At 46.2% G+C, this 19807-nt stretch overlaps 1 protein-coding gene and 1 pseudogene across 4 annotated transcripts in view; both read left to right on the forward strand.

The window, feature by feature from the left end:
* The first annotated feature begins 5296 nt into the window (after positions 1–5296).
* On the forward strand, positions 5297–7360 carry LOC125363026 (annotated as a pseudogene).
* Positions 7361–13553: 6193 nt separating this feature from the next.
* Positions 13554–19807, forward strand: part of LOC125363408 (peroxisomal succinyl-coenzyme A thioesterase-like) — a 57330-nt gene continuing 51076 nt past the window's right edge. Inside the window, exons 1-3 of one of the 4 annotated variants that reach the window (XM_048362600.1) lie at positions 13569–14187; positions 16008–16210; positions 17334–18168. In XM_048362600.1, the coding sequence (XP_048218557.1) occupies positions 13701–14187; positions 16008–16210; positions 17334–17936 (1293 nt within the window). In that variant the 5' untranslated portion in view covers positions 13569–13700 and the 3' untranslated portion in view covers positions 17937–18168. Of the gene's footprint in view, positions 14188–16007; positions 16211–17333; positions 18169–19807 lie in introns of those variants that run through there. The other 3 variants (XM_048362604.1, XM_048362601.1, XM_048362599.1) reach the window with 3 other exon arrangements.

Genomic DNA, 19807 nt, shown 5'->3' on the forward strand with positions numbered 1-19807 from the left:
CAAAAAATAAAAAAATTAAAAAAAATAAGAATGCATGTGCAAGCAGAGACCTTCACAGCAACTTCAGGCCAAAGTAATCTGCTAGGGTCACATTCTACTGTAACTTTGGCAAAGAGGGATTAGAGTGACAAAAATCCATCTAAACTCTCCCTTACTAATGAAAAGTCAGATGGTGACACATGGGCATTTCAACCTGCAAGGTTATTTCACAGAATATACTCTGCTTCTGTATTGATAGTTATATTCCAGAGGCCCTTAAGTTTACATTTTGGAGGTCTACACATTTTTCAGAAAATACGTACAAATAAAATGTCATAGGACATGTGTAATTACCAGAAAAGAACATAGAATAAATAAGATGTAAAGTAAGCCGGCAAGTAGATCCTTGCTCTTCTTAAGTGAATTACAATTTCCAACCTCTCTATCTCCCTGTGGGAGGCACGCCTGGCCTTGGAGTGTATGCCGCTGCCCTAAGGGACATGGCGTGACAGCACACTGGGCACCTAAGACCACGCAGAACACTGTGTGTTGTTTGCCCTGGTTCACGATCTCCTCCACATCAGGTACCACCACACCTTTCTCACTCTTGAGAATTGAGCCAAAGAACCTGGTAAACAACCTTTAAGGTAAGAAGTTACATTAGGTTGCATTTTAGGTCGCTAGGATGAGTAGGGTATTATAATTAGTTTAAAATTTTATATAGGCTGCTGTGCTTCTGCAATAAAGTAGACTTGTCCCTTGAGACCTGTCTCCAGTGTCTGCATTGTGACTCCGTCAACCTTACCCCTCCCCCGCCCAGGACCACCTCCAATGAAGGAATAACATCTCCCATACCCTTTGTTTTCGTCACGGAATTTCCTATATTGCTGTATTTCTGAGCATCCAGCATTAGATTCAGATGTTATCTAAATGAAATGCCACTTGGCTAAAACTATATTTTCTCCCTTTCATTCCCCTCCCCTCCCCTCCCCTCCCCTCCCATCCCCTCTCCTCTCCTCTTTCCTTTGTCAGTTGTGGGGCTTGAACTTGGAGCCTGAGCACTGTCTCTGAGCTCTTTTGCTTAAGCCTAGTACTCTACCACTTTGAGCCACAGCACCACTTCTGGTTTTCTGGTGGTTAATTGGAGATGGGTCTCACAGACTTTCCTACCTGGTCTGTCTTTGATCTATAATCCTCAGACCTCAGTCTCCTGAGTAGTTAAGATTACAGGCATGACTTACCAGTGCCCAACTTAAAGCTATGTTTCCCAATCACTGGTCTCTGACTCTGCATAGCCAGCTTGAATAAGGGAAATTGAGGCTATTATCTGGAACTTCCCAGTTTGGCCTGTGAGCTCAATAACCTCTTTGGTTTCTACAGAAAAGAAGGAGAAATGGAAACAAAGGCAAAAGGTGGGGGGGGGGGGAGATAATTGAGAGCTAAAATTCAACGGACAAAAAACAAGTACAGGATTATTTTTTCCCACATGAAGATGACATGATGCTTGGGTTTCCACTTTCTACAGACATGAGTGAGTAGGATCAGAAAAGTACTAGTAGCAAGAGTGGCTTTCTTGCTTTTCCCTGGTGTTATGCTTTCTTTGTACCTTGGGAAGCCCTCAGCTCCATATTAGACTATTCTAACACTCTCCAAGGTAATTTCTTCCACTATTTATCATGCTCGAGTACTAAGCATCTCAGAGATTTGGGATCAGGAGAAAATCTTAAAATAGAAGTAAAAAAGAAGTGGATGACCACACTCTCTAGAGAACTGGCCTTGAAAGCAATGAGAAGAAAAAAATCTCTTCTTCATTTTTCTCTTTCCCTCCCTCCTTCCCTCTCTCCTCCCCTCTCCTCCTCTTGGACATAGTAAAGAGTTATTTTTTTTCACAAAGCAAAGCAAAAGTACATCTTGAGGTTATAAGGAACAGTTGGAAAAGCAGTCAACTTCCTAAATAGGACCAGTGTACTTCAAGGGGTGAAGTGGCTCCTGTAGATGAGTACTGGCTTTGTAGAAGGGCTTGGGGCCTGGGGTTTTACTCAATAGGGTAGAGTTACTAAGTGACATTAAACCAAGGCCCTCAGTTTTGAGGTTTATAAGGTTGACTTGAATATACAGTGGCTGCCCTGGTGTGGGAAGGCATAGGCCAGTGTGTTAGATCCTCTATGTCTTTTCTGCTTGATACAGGTACAGGCTCCTTAAGGAGGGAGCCCATTATGTTAATCATTGGTCTATGGTATGGACCTAGGCCATCTGGGGGTCTAGGGCATTTCTTTGGTCCTGCTTACCTCTCTCTACCTGGAAGCCTATGCTAACAGTAATGTGGTATCCTGGATAGAATTCTGAAACAAATGAAGGATATTAGGGGAAAAGATTAATTATTTTGTAAGCCAGTGTGTCATTTTGTTTATACAACATTTGTTTCACCCAGAAGTCCGGTCATGCTTCTTGATTATCTAACAAAATTACAAAAGTGATCAATACGGCACCTGAAAGGTTTAATTTCTCAAACTTACAAATATTAACTGGAAATGGGGCAGAGGTCTTAGTAAATAACCCAACTAAATTAACACATAGTTCAAGGTTCTGGGGAGTAAACTGGTAGAGGGATTAACAGGGTAATGATGAAGCTCTACCCAGCTAGCCAGTGGCTGTTCTGAAAGCCATGTCTTCCATATAAACCAAGATCCCTAAATGTAGAGAACCTTCCTTTAAGGACTAAAGAAGAGATCTCTCGAAGAAAGTGACATGAGAATCCTACCACTCATTGCAATGGTAGATCCTTCTGAGAAACTCTATGTCTCAGTTTCAAAACTTTGGACAAGAAAAACAGTCAAGAATTTCAGGGGATTTGCCATACAAGTTCACAATGTACATTTCTAGAAATTATAAGCCATTGTTGAAGTCTTTACGTGTTTGAGAATGTGGAGGAGGAAGGATCCAAGGTGAATGAAACTCTATGAGCTAGCCAAGGGTCAGGATCTTGTCTATACATGAGTTTCTCAAGCCTCCTTAGGGGCACAGAGATTTATGGTTTGGTTTCATTCTGAGCATAGGAGCACAGGATGTCCTCTATCTGGATATTAAAACTCAGCCCTCATCAAGACACTGGAGAAACACTGGAATTGTTTGCTGGTACCTCTCATGAGTGCCAGCAACTTTCTATGGCAGCTGATGCTTTGCTGACTGAGGGCAGCCCTGAGGCCTGGCCTGTGCTTTGGCCATGCCACTCTTAGGTGCAGCTCTCCCTAGTGATGGTGCTCTGAATGCCCAGGCTCAGGCCCCCTTGCCAGCTGTGGAGCGATTTCTGTGTGTCTCACAGCAACCTGGGTATTGGAGATGAGAAGCCTGCCTGTACCATTTCTGAATTCTACCTCTACCTGTCAATTTCTGCCTGTATAACTTCCGAACTCTGCCTGTACCATTCTTTGTCTGTGATGGGAGCCTGCAGTGATCCAGACTAAATTTCCCAGACTGGGGACTAGTCTGTTACACCTTAAACAACAGGTATTTCAAATACCCAGAAGTTGCTTCATTACCTGGAATGGGGGGAAAGGTCACAGAAATTGGGGACTTTGGGAGGAAAGGTCACAGAAATCTGGGACCTAAGGCCTAGCTTGATTTTTTTTTTCCATTTATAAATATTTATTTACCCCAAACCTCCACATACCCTTCCTTTTCCATCTTGGTCAGGGTCCAAGTAGGCTAAGCTGTGTGACTGAGTTCAGCCAAAGAGTGGCACAGGCATGGTAAGAGAGAGTCAAGTCAAGGTAGTCAGTGTGCCTTTACCTGCCATGTTATGTTTTTTTTTTTTTTTTTTTTTTTTTTTGGCCAGTCCTGGGCCTTGGACTCAGGGCCTGAGCACTGTCCCTGGCTTCTTCCCGCTCAAGGCTAGCACTCTGCCACTTGAGCCACAGCGCCGCTTCTGGCCGTTTTCTGTATATGTGGTGCTGGGGAATCGAACCTAGGGCCTCGTGTATCTGAGGCAGGCACTCTTGCCACTAGGCTATATCCCCAGCCCCCATGTTATGTTTTAAGGATGACTATTCTGCTCCAAACACTATTGGGTCTTTTTTTTTTTTTTTTTTTGTCGTCCAGTCCTGGGCCTTGGACTCAGGGCCTGAGCACTGTCCCTGGCTTCTTTTTGCTCAAGGCTAGCACTCTGCCACTTGAGCCATAGCGCCACTTCTGGCCGTTTTCTGTATATGTGGTGCTGGGGAATCGAACCCAGGGCCTCATGTATACGAGGCAGGCTCTCTTGCCACTAGGCCATATCCCCAGCCCCTATTGGGTCTTTTTTTATTTCAAGTTTTCCAAAGCCTTTGCAAATATGATTCTCTTTATTTAAAATCTTCTCAAATTAGACTGCTTCTGTTTGAGGAAACAGACATTCCAGTTACTAGATCTGACGCTTGAGGTACAAAATTCTCTCTCTGGATAGATGCCACAGGCAAATTTGGCAGTGTTTTTTCCACTTAATATTCCTAACAAACTTTTAACTGGGTAGCTTGTTAAAGGCACTGGAGCTTGCAGTTGGGGGAGTGGCTCCGTTACTAGAGCACCAGCCAATGAGGGGAGAGGAGAGAAAGGGGAGAGATGGGGAGGGGGGAAGGAGGGGAGAGAGAGAGAGAGAGAGAGAGAGAGAGAGAGAGAGAGATCCAGGCTATTGATGTAGGTGGTCTGATCACAAAAGCAACAGAAGCCACTCCAATTTCCATGCGTGGCCTCTAGGAAAGGCTTAGCAAGAGACATGAGAACCAGGGACACTTTAGGAGCCTAACCTGAACTATCCTTTCCGGTCTCTCAGTGTCTCGGCCATCGTTGTACACCAATTTCAACACAGTTATCTCAATCTAGAGTTGCTAGAATACAAAGTCCATGAACCTCAGAAGGAGTTGTGGACAGCGGCTCCCAGTCAATAAACAGAAGGACTCGGTCCCCAATCCTGTCCTCAAAGGCCACTCCTGCCATTAGGCCCGATGAAGCACAGCACACACGTCCAGGGAAGGACAAGTTTCCTGTCAGGAGGCTGCCTCTATCAGGATGGCGAGCAGTGAGGGAGGGTGACTGCGGAAAAGGCCTGCAAGGATGCGGGGTGGAATCCGCGCGGTGAGAACAGCAATTGGTATCTGTGGTCAGGCCAGGTCAGGCCAGGTCAGGGCGACCTGAGTTATGGGAAGCCAGGCAGCCCTGGAGCAGCTGGAGTGCCCCCGCCCCAGGGCGACTTCCCCGCGGGCCAAGTCTGCACAAGGGCTTATGGAGCTGATCCCACCCCCTCCCACTCCCACCTCTCGTCCCGTGTTGGGCTCCAGTCGAGATGGGAGCGCCCCGGGTGATCGTGGAGCCCGCGGGCCGCGTGTGCTGGGACGAGCCCGTGCGCATCGCCGTGCGCGGCCTGGCCCCCGAGCAGCCCGTGGCGCTGCGCGCGTCCCTGCGCGACGAGAAGGGCGCGCTCTTCCGGGCCCACGCGCGCTACCGCGCCGACACCCGCGGCCAGCTGGACCTGCAGCGCGCGCCCGCGCTGGGCGGCAGCTTCGCGGGGCTCGAGCCCATGGGGCTGCTGTGGGCCATGCAGCCCGACAGGCCCTTCTGGCGCCTGGTCAAGCGGGACGTGCAGACGCCCTTGCTGGTCCTGTGATCTTAGCTACTAAGAAGGCTCAGATACAAGGATCGTGGTTCCAAGCCAGTCTGGACACAAAAATAGGGGGACACCTAATTCTAGTTAACTAGCAAACATCCAGAATTGGAAATGTGGCTCACTAGTTGTGAGAGGGGGAAAAAAAAAAGTCAAGCAAGAGCATGAGGCCATGAGTTCAAACCCTAGTACAGCACCCCCCCCCATAACATTCATTGTCATCTAAAATAAATAAATAGTGTTACATCATCTCATTATCACATACAAATTGATATTTCCCAGTTGCGAAGAAAAACAAAATAATCATCTGAGCTAATGTTAAGATTCTACTCTAGTTATAAATATCTGGAATTTGTGGTGGCAGGTATAAAAGAAAAGTGGATTCAGTTGGAGTGTTTTGATGGTAATTTTGAAAATCAAAGCTTTGACGCAGAATGTTCACACACTGCCTGAGAATCCTGAGTTTCTTCCCAGATACTTCTAAGGAGAGTGAGCTTGGCTTTTGACATCACAATATTTAGAAGGTCTGTTGATTCCAATTATGAGTGTCAAACAGACCATGGGAAGGAATCTATCACAAGGGTACTGGTTTAAGAACAATTGATCAGCACAGAGAATATCCAAGGAGTCTACAACAGGAACTCCACCCAAGTCACAGCACCTAGCCCAACACTGGGCAAAACTAATGCAGGAATGGCCACTGGTGGCTCACACCTATAATCCTAGCTTCTCAGGAGGCTGAGATCTGAGGATCATGGTTCAAAGCCAGCTTGGGCAGGAAAGTCCTTGAGACTCTTAATCTCCAATTATCCACCAGAAAACTGGAAATGGCACTGAGGCTCAAGTGATAGAGTGCTAGCCTTGAGCTGAATAGCTAGTAGTAGAGCTCAGGATCAGTGCCCAGGCCCTGAGTTCAAGCCCACAACTGATAAAAAAAAAAAAAATCACTTGGCTACAGTTCCTTGAGTTTACTTTTCTATCTTGTGCCATTGGTCTATGTGTCTGTATTTATGCCAATACCCTGCTATTTTGATTACTACATCTTTGTAATATATTTTGAAGATGGCCTTGGCTATTTGAAAATTTTTTTTAATTAATACTCTTTTTTGAAGCTAAAAATACTGGTAAAGCCCACATTCACACTCAGTTCCACCTGATTTTCAGGGTGGAGACTACTCACTCTACTATACTACTTACAGACTCATTCTCCTTCATTTTTTTCTGTCCAGGTCATAGGTCAAAGGCCCAGGAATTAGGCTGCTTGGGACTTCCAGAGAGGGGCAAATCTGCCTCTCCATGGCTACTTTCCTGAAAGGCACCACGGCCGCCATCATCATCAATGGCTCTGTGGCCAATGCTGGGGGAACCCTATGCTACAAAGATGAGACTTTGCCCCCTCTGGGCTTCAACCGAAATCGACTCAAGATAGCTGAAGATGGCATTGCGGATGCTCTGGATACCCTGAATAGTCCTTTGGAAGGACTATGTGAATGAGGCTTCTAAGCACCTAGAGGCTCATGGGAAGAAAAAGCCCCAGATCATTCTTTACCCTGAGGCAGGGCACAACATGGATCCCTCTTACTTCCCCTTGTGTAGAGCTAACTTTAATCACTTGGTGGAGGTCTCCTCTGGGGAGGAGACCCCAGGGCTCATGTCATGGCCTAGATGGATGCGTGGGAGCAACTTCAGACTTTCTTCCGCAGACACTTGGGTGGCACAGAGGACACAATTTCAGCAAGGCTGTAATTTTTATGTGACTGACATTTCCAATGCTGATCTCTCGTGGGAATAGCTGCCACTATTAGTGAGTGTGTGTGTATTATTTTTTCTTTTTAATGATAGAAGTGTTTCCTCATCATAGTGAAAATGAATTCACCAATAAAAGTAAATTTCAAGATTAAAAAAATTACAGGTGTTTTCAGTTTGGAAAATTAATAGAAAATTTGACAGGTAAGAAAAAATCTGCCTCTTATTTTAGTATAATGTGTAACTGACTAGTGTTTAGTTCTGAAAGGAAAAGTGAGCACTACTGATTAGCAGTGCCTGCTTCAAAACTAGAGTGTAAAAATTACTAGCTGAAAAATTAACAAATGAATGATCACCTACTGTGTAATTAAGCAAACATAGTTGCCTCTTCATATGCATAGGTTCTATTGATCTGTAGGTCCAAACAACCACAGATTTAAAACATTACAAATTGTACCTGTTCTGAACATGTATGGCTGGTTCCTCAATATGATGTGACAGCTATCTCATAGCATTGCATTGTAGTAGGTGTTAGAAATAATCTGGAGGGGCTGGGAATGTGGCTTAGTGGTAGAGTGCTTGCCTAGCATGCATGAGGCTCTGGGTTTGATACCTCAGTACCACATAAACAAACAAAAAAGAAATAATCTGGAGGTCTAATGTTTATGGGAGAACTGGGTACTGGTGCCTCACACCTATTGTCCTAGCTTCTCAGGAGGCTGAGATCTGAGGATCTTGTTTTGAAGCCAGCTGGGGCAAGAAAGTTAAAAAATTGCAAGTGGGGGCTGGGAACATATTCCCAGCTTAGTGGCAAGAGTGCTTGCCTTGTATGCCTTGTATACATGGAGCCCTGGGTTCCATTCCCCAGCACCACACATATAGAAAATGGCCAAAAGTGGCACTGTGGCTCAAGTGGCAGAGTGCTAGCCTAGAAAAAAAAAAAAAAAGAACCCAGGGACAGTGCTCAGGCCCTGAGTCTAAGGCCCAGGACTGGCAAAAAGCCAAACCAAACAAAACAAAGTAATAAAGCGGTAACTTTGAGCGAAAAAACCTGAGGGTCAGTACCCAGCTCTAAGTTCAAGCTCTACAACCAACAACAACTATGAAAGCATGTGGGAGAATGTAGAGATTATATGAAAATGCTGCACTGTTTTGTTTTGGTTTTTTTGCCAGTCCTGGGGCTTGAACTCAGGGCCTGAGCACTGTCCCTGGCTTCTTTTTGTTCAAGGCTAACACTCTACCACTTGAGCCACAGCTCCACTTCCTGCTTTGTCTATATATGTGGTGCTGAGGAACCGAACCCAGGGCTTCATGTATATGAGGCAAGCACTTTGCCACTAGGCCATATTCCTAGCCCAAAATGTTGCACTGTTTTATGTGAGGAACTTAAGCATTTGCACATTGTAGTGTCCTCATCCATACCAAGAAACACCTCCAGTAGAAAAACTCTAATCATGTTTGAATTTCCCCTTTGAGAATGGAAGTTACAGCTATTAGATATAAACATATTTACAATTTTAAAGCAAATACATTTTTAGTTTTTTGGGTTTTTTTGCCAGTCCTGTGCCATGGACTCAGGGCCTGAGCACTGTCCCTGGCTACTTTTTGCTCAAGGCTACCACTCTATCACTTGAGCCACAGCACTTCTGACCATTTTCTATACATGTGGTGCTGAGGAATCGAGCTCAGGGCCTCATGTATACGAGGCAAACACTCTTGACACTAGGCCATATTCCCAGCCCCACATTTTTAGTTCTTTAATAGCATCCTGTGGATGAATAAATGTTCTCCTAGCCAACAGATTTTGTTAAGTTCCTGCCTATACCTATGGACCCTCAAAATATGATAGAATAAGTCGGACCCCCATGGCTCATGCCTGGAATCCTAGCTAGTCAGGAGGCTGATATCCAAGGATTGATGTTTGAGTCCAAGGAAGCAAAGTCCTTGAGACTCTTATCTCTGAAAGTCTTAGTCCAGAAGACCTTGTGGACAGCAAAGGAGTTTATTGTCTGCAGGGCTGACAGGCTAGCTCTCATGGAAGAGAGAGTAGCAGCCTGCCTTTGTGCAAGGGGGTGGTTATATAGAGCAGGGCAGCTAAAGGCAGGAAATTTCACTAGGGGCAGGGGGTGCTCTGCATTCTGGTTCATGTCGGGCACTGGTGGAGTATGAGAAGTACATGAAACCGGGGAATTCCATTGTGGTGGGACTTAAAAGACTTATGGCAGCAGTTGCAGGCTAGAGATAACAGGCAGCTTAGGGAAGAGAACTGGGTGGAAAGGCCAATAGCTAGATTAACTGCTTTTGGGGGTGGGGCCGAGGACTTGAGATAGAGGACATCCAGTGAGAATGGAGAAGGGCATGCTAACAATCTCTAACAAACTACTCAGAAAAAGCCAAAGTGGAGCTGTGGCTCAAGAGATAGAATGCTAGCCTTGAGCAAAAGAAGCTCTGCTACAGTGCCCAAGCCCTGAGTTCAAGCCCCACCACCACCAACAATGAAAATAGCTATAGAACAACAGATGTACTAAATACATGATTTTACAATGGTACACATGAAAATAAATAAGAATGATATTTGTATCACTTGTAGAAGTAGCTTTACAATAAACTTAATAAACATTTCTTAAGCTCCGATTGTATTTAAAATACGAATACCTTAATTTATGATTGTTGTTTAGAAGTTCAAGGCCAAAAGTTCAAGAGACACCTACCTAAACTACAATTATAGACAGAGGGACAGACAGACAGGTAGGCAGTCAGATTGGCAGACATCTAGTCAGATAAACAGAGATGGAAATAGAGATGGAGATAGGTAGGTAGCTAGATACAGTCATAGGTATGGAGTCCACTACCTGTCATCTCGCCTTGTAGGAAGCTTAAATAGAAGGATTGCAATCAGAACTGGCTGCCTAGACAAAAACAAATGGAGATCCTATTTGAAAAATAACCTAAGCAAAAAGGGTCGAGGTTAGGTATTTATCTACTTACTAATGTAGCTGCAAATGCTTAAGACAGTATAGAAGTTTAAAAACAAACTTAGCTTGGTACCGGTGACTCTAACCTGTAATTCTAGCTACTCAGGAGGCAAAGATCTGAGGATCAAAGTTTGAAGCCAGCCCAGGAGGAGAAATCTGAGAGTCTCTTATCTGACTTAACCAAAAAAAAGCCAAAAGTTGGGCTGGGAATGTGGCTTAGTGATAGACTGCCTGCCTAGCATGCATGAAGCCCTAGGTTCAATTCCTCAGTAACACATAAACAGAAAAAAGCCAGAAGTGGGCACTGTGGCAGAGTGCTAGCCTTGAGCAAAAGAAGTTCAGGCACGACTGGCCAAAAAGGAAAAAAAAAAGCCAGAAGTAGAAGTACATATCAAGTGGAAGGTACAGTGCTAGCTAGCCTTGAGCAGAAAAAGTGAAGACCTCAAGATCCTGAGTTCAAGCCCCAGTCTCTCTCTCTCTCTCTCTCTCTCTCTCTCTCTCTCTCTCTCTCTCACACACACACACACACACACAGGAAAACTTAAGTGCTATGGTTTGAATATGGATAGTGTTTCTCAAAGGTTTAGTGATAAAAGCTTGGTCCCTTGGAGGAGGCTGTTGGGATGTAGTGGAATCTCTGAGAAGTAGCTACTGGTCTTTGTGCTGTAGGTAGCCATTAGCCAGGCACCTTAGGAATCTAAAGTGGGTAACAAGATCTCAGAGACTCTGAGACAAAGCTGTTTAATTCAGCTTTCCAACTTATAGGTGATCAGCCAATGAGGCTACCAAGGTTATTAAATATCCCAGGATGTGTGTGTGTGTGTGTGTGTGTGTGTGTGTGTGTGTGTGTGTGTGTGTGTCCTGGGGCTTGAAACTCTGGGCCTGGGTATTATCCCTGAGCTTCTTTGGCTCAAGGCCAGCCTTCTACCAGCTGAGCCTCAGTACCATTTTTGGCTTTTTTGAGTACTTTATTGGAGATAGGTCTCATGGAGTTTCCTGTCTGGGCTCGCTTTGAACCATGATCCTCAGATCTCAGCCCACTGAGTAGCTAAGATTAGAGGCGCCACCAGTGCTGGGATCCCAGGATTTATTTTTTATTTATTTTTTTTTTGCCAGTCCTGGGCCTTGGACTCAGGGCCTGAGCACTGTCCCTGGCTTCTTCCCGCTCAAGGCTAGCACTCCGCCACTTGAGCCACAGCGCCGCTTCTGGCCGTTTTCTGTATATGTGGTGCTGGGGAATCGAACCTAGGGCCTCGTGTATCCGAGGCAGGCACTCTTGCCACTAGGCTATATCCCCAGCCCCCCAGGATTTTTTTTTTAAGTACTCCACCTACCTACGGATTACCCAACGTGGCTCCACAAATAGTTCTACAACAAAAGATTGTTAACTTGCCTAGCCAAACTGAAGGCCAAATGTAACTTAGCAGTGACTCTGCCTCCTGGGCCGGTGGAGTGGGACTCCAGATCTATTTTCTGCCTTCTCTTTGACCTTACAAGATCAATTCTGAAACAATGTACTATCATACTGCCTGCCTGTACCCCCAAACCAGCCTGCGATTTAGACTATTTTAACTATGCATATCTTTTTACACCCTTCCTCCCAATTCCTTCCATGTAACCAGTCATTCTCTTATACCCCAGAAGGCTGATGATGGCAAAAGAGGACCTAAGATGCTGTCTTTATGTGGCACATCCATGCCTTGTGATCTTTTGTCTGTCATATTTGTTTCTGCATAAACTTTCTCATCATGGGTACTATGTTCCGGACTTGACTTAATCCTTCTCATGCTGGAAGCAAGGGCGTAGGTTGACTAGCTGGGCTAATCCAGGCTGTGTCTTTGAAGGGGACTGTGGGAAGCCAATGTCTCAGGCTCTGTGTACTCTCAAGCTTGCAAATTTGGCACAAGCACAACCCACCATTGCCACCTAGTGTTACCAGAATCGCAAAGAAATGGGGTTACAAAATCTTGAACTAAACCTCCCGAGCTGTGAGGTAAATAAACATTTTTGTTTATAAGTAAATCGCCTCAGGTACTTTATTGAAGTAATGTGATGTCACAAGTACCTTTGGGAAAGAAGAAAATGCTTAAGAGCAGTTTTGTGAAGCTTGGCATGGATCATTTCCTGGATTCTGGAGCTTGCTTACATGAATATGCATGTATATATGTGGGGGATGTTGAGCTTGAGAAAATTCACTCAACTGTCCACATGAGTTTACAACCTTTGGGGGGGGATTGTTTATGCTTTGAGTATGACCTTTGTACATTGGACAATTAGTCCCCAATGCTACCACATTGAGATTTAGGACTCTTAATTTGAGAGATGAAGTCAAGAGAACAGAGCCTTGAGGCCCTTACAGATGGAGTCCAGTAGTCATCTCTGGAATGGGTTCCTGCTAAAAAGATGTTAGGTCTCACCTCTATGTTAGGCTTTTTTTTTTTTGGAGGGGGGGGAGGGTGTTGGGGATTGAACCTGAGCCTGTCCATGGTAAGCATGCACACTACCACTGAAATATTCCTCCACTGCCCCCCAACCTTTCTTGTATGTTTCCCTTATCCTTCCACCACAGGGTTGGTTATACAGCAAGAAGTCCCTTGCCAAAGATGGACTCTTCAACTTGTACTTCAGAACCCTAAGAAGTAAATTTGCGTTCTTTATAAATTACCTGACCTCAGCCATTCTGTCATGGCAGCCACAAGAGTCTAGGACAAACTTATACTTCACTGAAGATTTTTTTTTTGGGGGGGGGCGGTCCAGCGGCTTGAACTCAGGGCCTGGTCCCTGAACCTCTTTGCGCACGATGCTAGTGCTCTACCACTTGAGCCACAGCGCCACTCCCTGCTTTTTCTGAGTAGTTTGCGGGAGATGAGTTTCACGGACTTTCTGTCCTCCCCCCCCCCCCCCAAACTGGCTTCGAACTGTGTTCCTCAGACATCAGCCTCCTAAGTAGATGGGATTACAGGCGTGAGCCTCCAGTACCAGGCCACTAGAAAATTTTATTTATTTATCTTAACTATTCCTCAATCCATGGAGGCGCTGGGCTGGCATCTGGCGTCATCACTAATAGATCACTCAGTAGTTCTCACTCTAACACGTGGAGGGCGGTGAGAGGCCGCGCATCCTCTTCCCGCAGGGGCTCGGCTTCCCCAGCAGGCCCTGGGACCGCCCCCGCGCCGCCCCGCGCCCCGAGCCGGCCTCCAATCGCCCCGCCAGGCCAGTTCCCGGCCGAGGCCTGCGGAACCGAAACAGCCCGACGCCTCCCGGGTCGCCCGGCCTCCCCGCGCTCCCCAGTCCGGGGCTGGGACCCACGTGGAGCGCTCGCCACGAGCCGGGAAAGGCTGCGGTTCCCTGGCTTCGAGTCCGGCATGGCGGCGCCCCGGGTGATCGTGGAGCCCGCGGGCCGCGTGTGCTGGGACGAGCCCGTGCGCATCGCCGTGCGCGGCCTGGCCCCCGAGCAGCCCGTGGCGCTGCGCGCGTCCCTGCGCGACGAGAAGGGCGCGCTCTTCCGGGCCCACGCGCGCTACCGCGCCGACGCCCGCGGCCAGCTGGACCTGCAGCGCGCGCCCGCGCTGGGCGGCAGCTTCGCGGGGCTCGAGCCCATGGGGCTGCTGTGGGCCATGCAGCCCGACAGGCCCTTCTGGCGCCTGGTCAAGCGGGACGTGCAGACGCCCTTGCAGGTGGAGCTGGAGGTGCTGGACGACCGCGAGCCCCACGAGCCCCAGGAGTCCGCCGGGCCCGAGGGCGGGCGGGTGCTGGCGCGCGCGGTGCACGAGCGGCACTTCATGGCGGCCGGGGTGCGGCGGGTGCCGGTGCGCGAGGGCCGGGTGCGGGCCACGCTCTTCCTGCCGCCAGGTGAGCTAGGACTTGTGAAGTTGAGTTTGCCACCGCTGGTCTCCCCGTGGTGCCCCTGCTGGGTTCGGCGCCTCTGCCCTCGCGGGGGATCTGGGATTGGCAGCTTCCACGTAGACAACGTCAATGGCTGCTCAATCAGTTTGAAGGGTTTGGTTGTTAGGCTCTGTACAGTATCATTTGCTTATATTATCTCATTTAATAATAGCATCCCAACGAAGTGAGTACCATTACTCTGTGGTTGACAAAAGGTTCACTTTGCTATTTATTATTCACTGCCTCCCAGCAGCAGCAGGCATGGTGAGGTGAAATGATGACAGCCAAGGAGACACTATGGCCTTCTGTGGTGATCTGGCACATTGGGTCACTTCTTCACCCATTTCTGTCATACTTCAGACCTTGCTGCCTTCCTCATCAAAAGCCAACTCCATTGTTTCAGTTTTCTTTCCTCCTACATAGACATCTGGAATGTCTATACACACACACACACACACACACACACACACCCCGGTGGTGGTGGTCACACACACACACACACACACACACACACACACACACCCCGGTGGTGGTGGTGGAGAGATGGGGACAGGCTCTGGGACAGAGGCAGCACAACATGCACCTTTCTTTCAAATTCTTCTAGGTCCAGTCCTCCACCTGTGACTGGAGGACCTGTGAATGCCTGTCACTTGAAACATCGCCCTCTGTGATAATTCCTTAACAAAAGCTTTTACCACTCTCCCTTGCAATAACTAAGGCTTCTTCAAACCTGGCAGATAACTCCTAGAGTTATGGACAGGGTTAAATCATCAATGCGAAGTTCCCCTTGTTTTGGATTTTTCTCCCTCTAAGGCACTCTTAGTAGTGATCTGGAGATACTGTCTTCTTACCTTTGATCCATAGAAACTCGATAAATAATTTAGAAAAGTAGCCAAACACAGGTGGCTCGTGCTTATAATCCTATCTGCTCAGGAGGCTGAGATCTGAGAATTACAGTTCAAAGCCATTTCAGGCAGGAAAGTCTGTGAGACTCCAATTAAATCAGAAAAAACCAGAAGTGGCATTGTGGCTCAAGTGGTAGAGTGCTAGCCTTGAATGAAAGGAGCTCTGGGACAGCACTGAGGCCCAGAGTTCAAGCCTGAGGACTGGCATAAGTGAATGAATGAATATTTTTAAAATCCAGAAGTGGTGCTGTAGCTCAAATGGTAGCGCACTAGACTTGAGCAAAAAAAGCTCAGGACAGCACCCAGGTCTTGGAACCCAGGACTAGCAAAAAAAAAAAAAAAAAAGTGTCTACCCAGAATGTAGATTCCTTTTTTTTTTTTTTTTTTTTTTGCCAGTCCTGGGGCTTGGACTCAGGGCCTGAGCACTGTCCCTGGCTTCTTTTTGCTCAAGTCTAGCACTCTGCCACTTGAGCCACAGAGAGCCACAGAGATACTTCTGGCCTTTTCTATATATGTGGTGCTGGAGAATTGAACCCAGGGCTTCATGTATACGAGGCAAGCACTCTTACCACTAGGTCATATTCCCAGCCTAGAATGTAGATTCTTTTTTTTTTTTTTTTTTTTTTTGACAGTCCTGAGGCTTGGACTCAAGGCCTGAGCACTGTCCCTGGCTTCTTTTTGCTCAAGGCTAGCACTCTGCCACTTGAGCCACAGCGCCACTTCTGGCCATTTTCTGTATATGTGGTGCTGGGGAATTGAACCCAGAGCTTCATGTATAAGAGGCAAGCACTCTTGCCACTAGGCCATATCCCCAGCCCCAAAATGTAGATTCTTTAAGTTGTATAATGCTTCCTTTATAATACACCCCCCTTTTCTTTTTAGGCCATGGACCCTTCCCAGGGATCATTGACGTGTTTGGTCTTGGAGGGGGCCTATTGGAATATCGAGCTAGCCTTCTGGCTGGCCATGGCTTTGCCACCTTGGCTGTAGCTTTTTCTAACTTTGAAGATCTCCCTAAGGATTATAACTGCTTATTGGTGGACTACTTTGAAGAAGCCATGTGCTACATGCTTCAGCACCCCCAGGTATGCCTCCTGCCTTTTATTTAATCAGTCTCTAGGAATCTCTCCATAGAGGGTGTCACTTGTACCAGGTGCACTAAAGCTGCCCTCTTACTTTTTTCCCATATGTTTCTTTTGGCGATTTCCTTAGTTTCATGTGTCTAATATTTCCCTCTATCAAATGGATACTTGCTGTAGAATTAATTGTAAAATCGATGCCAAATCTCACTTAGTGACATTGGGATTTCTCTCTCTCTTTTTTTTTTCTTTTGCCAGTCCTGGGCCTTGGACTCAGGGCCTGAGCACTGTCCCTGGCTTCTCTTTGCTCAAGGCTAGCACTCTGCCACTTGAGCCACAGCGCCACTTCTGGCTTTTTTTCTATATATGTGGTGCTGAGGAATCGAACCTAGGGCCTCATGTATACGAGGCAAGCACTCTACCACTAGGCCATATTCCCAGCCCGGGGAATTTGTAATACAAATTGAGCTCCTCATCATCTTTGCATGCTTGCTTTTTAAAAATACATTTGAATATTTTAAATATATTTTAATGTATGTTTCATAAGTCAGATAATGAGTACATTTCTTTTTGGATAGTGTCACACCTTTCTTGGCTCTCTCCCAGTTTTTCTGTCCTGTCCCTGTCCCCACTCACTAGTTGCTAATTTTCAACATGGTGTCTCCCATAGTTAAGTACCACTGCTGCATTTGTTTTTACTGTTTAATTTTCGGGCATCAGAGTATGTTTTCACATTTTGATCAGAATGTTCCTTCTTAGCCTTCAAGGTTAAGAACTCCTGAAGTGGACTCTGACATCTTGCTTTGTTTTCTTGAGATTAATCATTTGCCAATATATTTGGATTGGGGCTGATGAATGTTTCACATCTTGGAATAGAGCTTGATTCCACATGGTTGACTATCAAGTCATATAAAGACAAAGATCTGTTTCACTTGGAATGAGGCTCTGAACTTGACAGTTGCTATGGCTCAGTCTTTTCTACTAGACGATCCTTCAGGAACATTTTTAACCAATTAGTAAATTAGACAGCAAGTATGATTTGTTTGCTCTGTGTTTAGGCAAATATTTAGTACTTGGAAAAACTCCCTTTAGTGAATGTGAACAACTCACTCTTTTTCTTTTCTTCCAGGTAAAGGGCCCAGGAATTGGACTTTTAGGCATTTCTCTGGGAGCTGATATTTGTCTCTCAATGGCCTCATTCTTGAAGAATGTCTCAGCCACAGTTGCCATCAATGGCTCTTGCTTCAGTGCAAACAGAACCATACAATACAAGCAGACTAAGATCCCACCATTAGGCCATGACCTGAGGAGAACTAAGATGGCTTTCTCAGGCATTCTGGACATCCTGGATACACGGAATGATCTTATAGGAGGGTATAACAACCCCAGTATGATTCCAATAGAGAAGGCCCAGGGGCCCATCCTCTTCATTGTTGGCCAGGACGATCATAACTGGAGGAGCGAGTTATATGCCCAAACCGCCTCTGACCGGCTACAGGCTCATGGAAAGGAAAAACCCCAGATCATCTCCTATCCTGGGACTGGGCACTACATTGAGCCTCCTTACTTCCCCATGTGCCCAGCATCCCTGCACCTATTACTAAAGAAAGCTGTAATGTGGGGTGGGGAAGTCAGGGCTCACTCTAAGGCCCAGATAGATGCATGGGAACAAATTCTATGCTTCTTCCACAAACACTTGGGTGGTTCCCAGAAGAAGACTTGTAAATTGTAACACATTTATTAGTCTGTTGTTGACATGGAAGATTCGAGGTCAAATTGTAGTGTTTGGTAATATTATGTGAATCATTTTCCCCATAAACAATACTAAATTCATTCTTTGAAATTTTAGATCACTTTATTGAATAGGTTGTATTTGTCCATACTGTATTTATGAATGTATCACAGGCTTACTGCAGAAGATTCAGACATATATAACACAAGAAAATATAAAAGCATGATCACTATTAAAACTTAAATTTCTTTTTAGGTTTTAAGGGTTCTTTTAGTAGGTGAATTGTGTGTGTCTGTGTGTGTGTATACGCACTCACCAATAGTAGAGCCTGAATTCAGGGCCTGGATGCTGTTCCTTAGCTTTTTTGCTCAAGAATGGTACTCTACCACTCGAACCACATTTCTGCTTCTCCATCTCTAGCTTTTTGGTGGTTACGTGGCATAAGCATCTCATGGACTTTTCTGCCCAGGCTGGCTTTAAACTGTGATCCTCAGATCTCAGCCTCTTGAGTAGCTAGGATTATAGATGTGAGCCTCTGATGCCTGGCTTGTAGATGAATTATAGAGATAAGTTGTCGGGACCTCAAGGATCCCTTCTCCTCACTTCTCCGGAGGAGATGCCCAAATGTTGGAGTCTCTAGGACCCCCTTCCCCCTATCTCCCTGGGGAATGCCTGAACCTAAATTATGAAAGACACTCAGCCCTACCCCTCCCACCGGCAGAAGGAATAAGGCGTATCTTTGTGGACTTTGCTGAGTTGAGGAGAAATGATGAAATCCCCCCTCAGGTGTCTGACGCAGGAAGAGAATCCCAGGGAGACAGGTTGAAGGTTGAAAGGGTCTCCACTGCCCAGAGGGCGGGGAGAAGGATTTATTACAATGACAAAGGCAGAAGGGGAAGGACTTGGGGTGACTGACTGATTGGCTGACTGGGATGCCCATCAGATGATGTCATGAACCTTCCCCTGTGGGCGGGGATTACAGCCCCCCAAGAGCTGGGTCTCTGTAGAAGTCCCCGCCATGATGGCATGCATGTGTTTGCCCCCCAGGGGCGGGGGCTTCTCTTCCTGTTACAGATGGAAGGGGAGGGGACAAGCTAAAGCCAACTATGGCCTCTTAAAGGCACAGCTGTCCCCAACAATAAGTGGCTAGATATGGTGGTTCATACCTGTAATCCTAGCTATTTAAGAGGTAGATGTTGGGAGGATCACAGTTCAAGACCAGCCTGGGCAAACAGTATGAGACCCTGTCTGAAAAATTAACTCAAGCTACAAAAAGGGCAGGAGGCACAGTTCAAGGAGATGAGCACTTGCTTAGCAAACACAAGACTCTTCACCTGTGAAAACAACTGAGAAACTGATCATCTGTGAGAACATGATCCTCATTCCAACAACTGGTAGCAAGGTAAATCTTTAATGGGCAAAAGCAATGGAGTGTTGTGTTGCTATATAAGGAAAGGCAGCTGACTTCTCCATTACAGAAGTCAGAAGAATCCTTTGCTAGGAGGGGTGGGGAGCATCTGTTTATGGAATGGTCAAATGTAAGCTCTGCTCCAAGTCTGCATATGATCTGTTTTCTGTCTCATGTCATGGTTCTAAGACCAGGCTTGGAAAATCACAACATGACAGTCTTAACAGCAGCACTGACCAGGTGTGTTTGAAGCCACAACTACAAATTACTCAAAATTGACCAAGCCTAATATTCAAGAAACACTACAGCCCCAGACAGGATAAATACACAGAGCACTGTCCTTAGCCCACCATGTAAAACTGATTGTAGTGGCTTTAAAATGTAGCTGTAAAGTCTTGGCCACTCTGCCACTGACATGAAACCTACATCCTCTCCCTTCCACATGTGTGAGCTGTGACTGTGT

The sequence above is a fragment of the Perognathus longimembris genome, chromosome 14 (genome assembly GCF_023159225.1).
Source record: "Perognathus longimembris pacificus isolate PPM17 chromosome 14, ASM2315922v1, whole genome shotgun sequence".
In the NCBI taxonomy this organism is placed as follows: domain Eukaryota; kingdom Metazoa; phylum Chordata; class Mammalia; order Rodentia; family Heteromyidae; genus Perognathus; species Perognathus longimembris.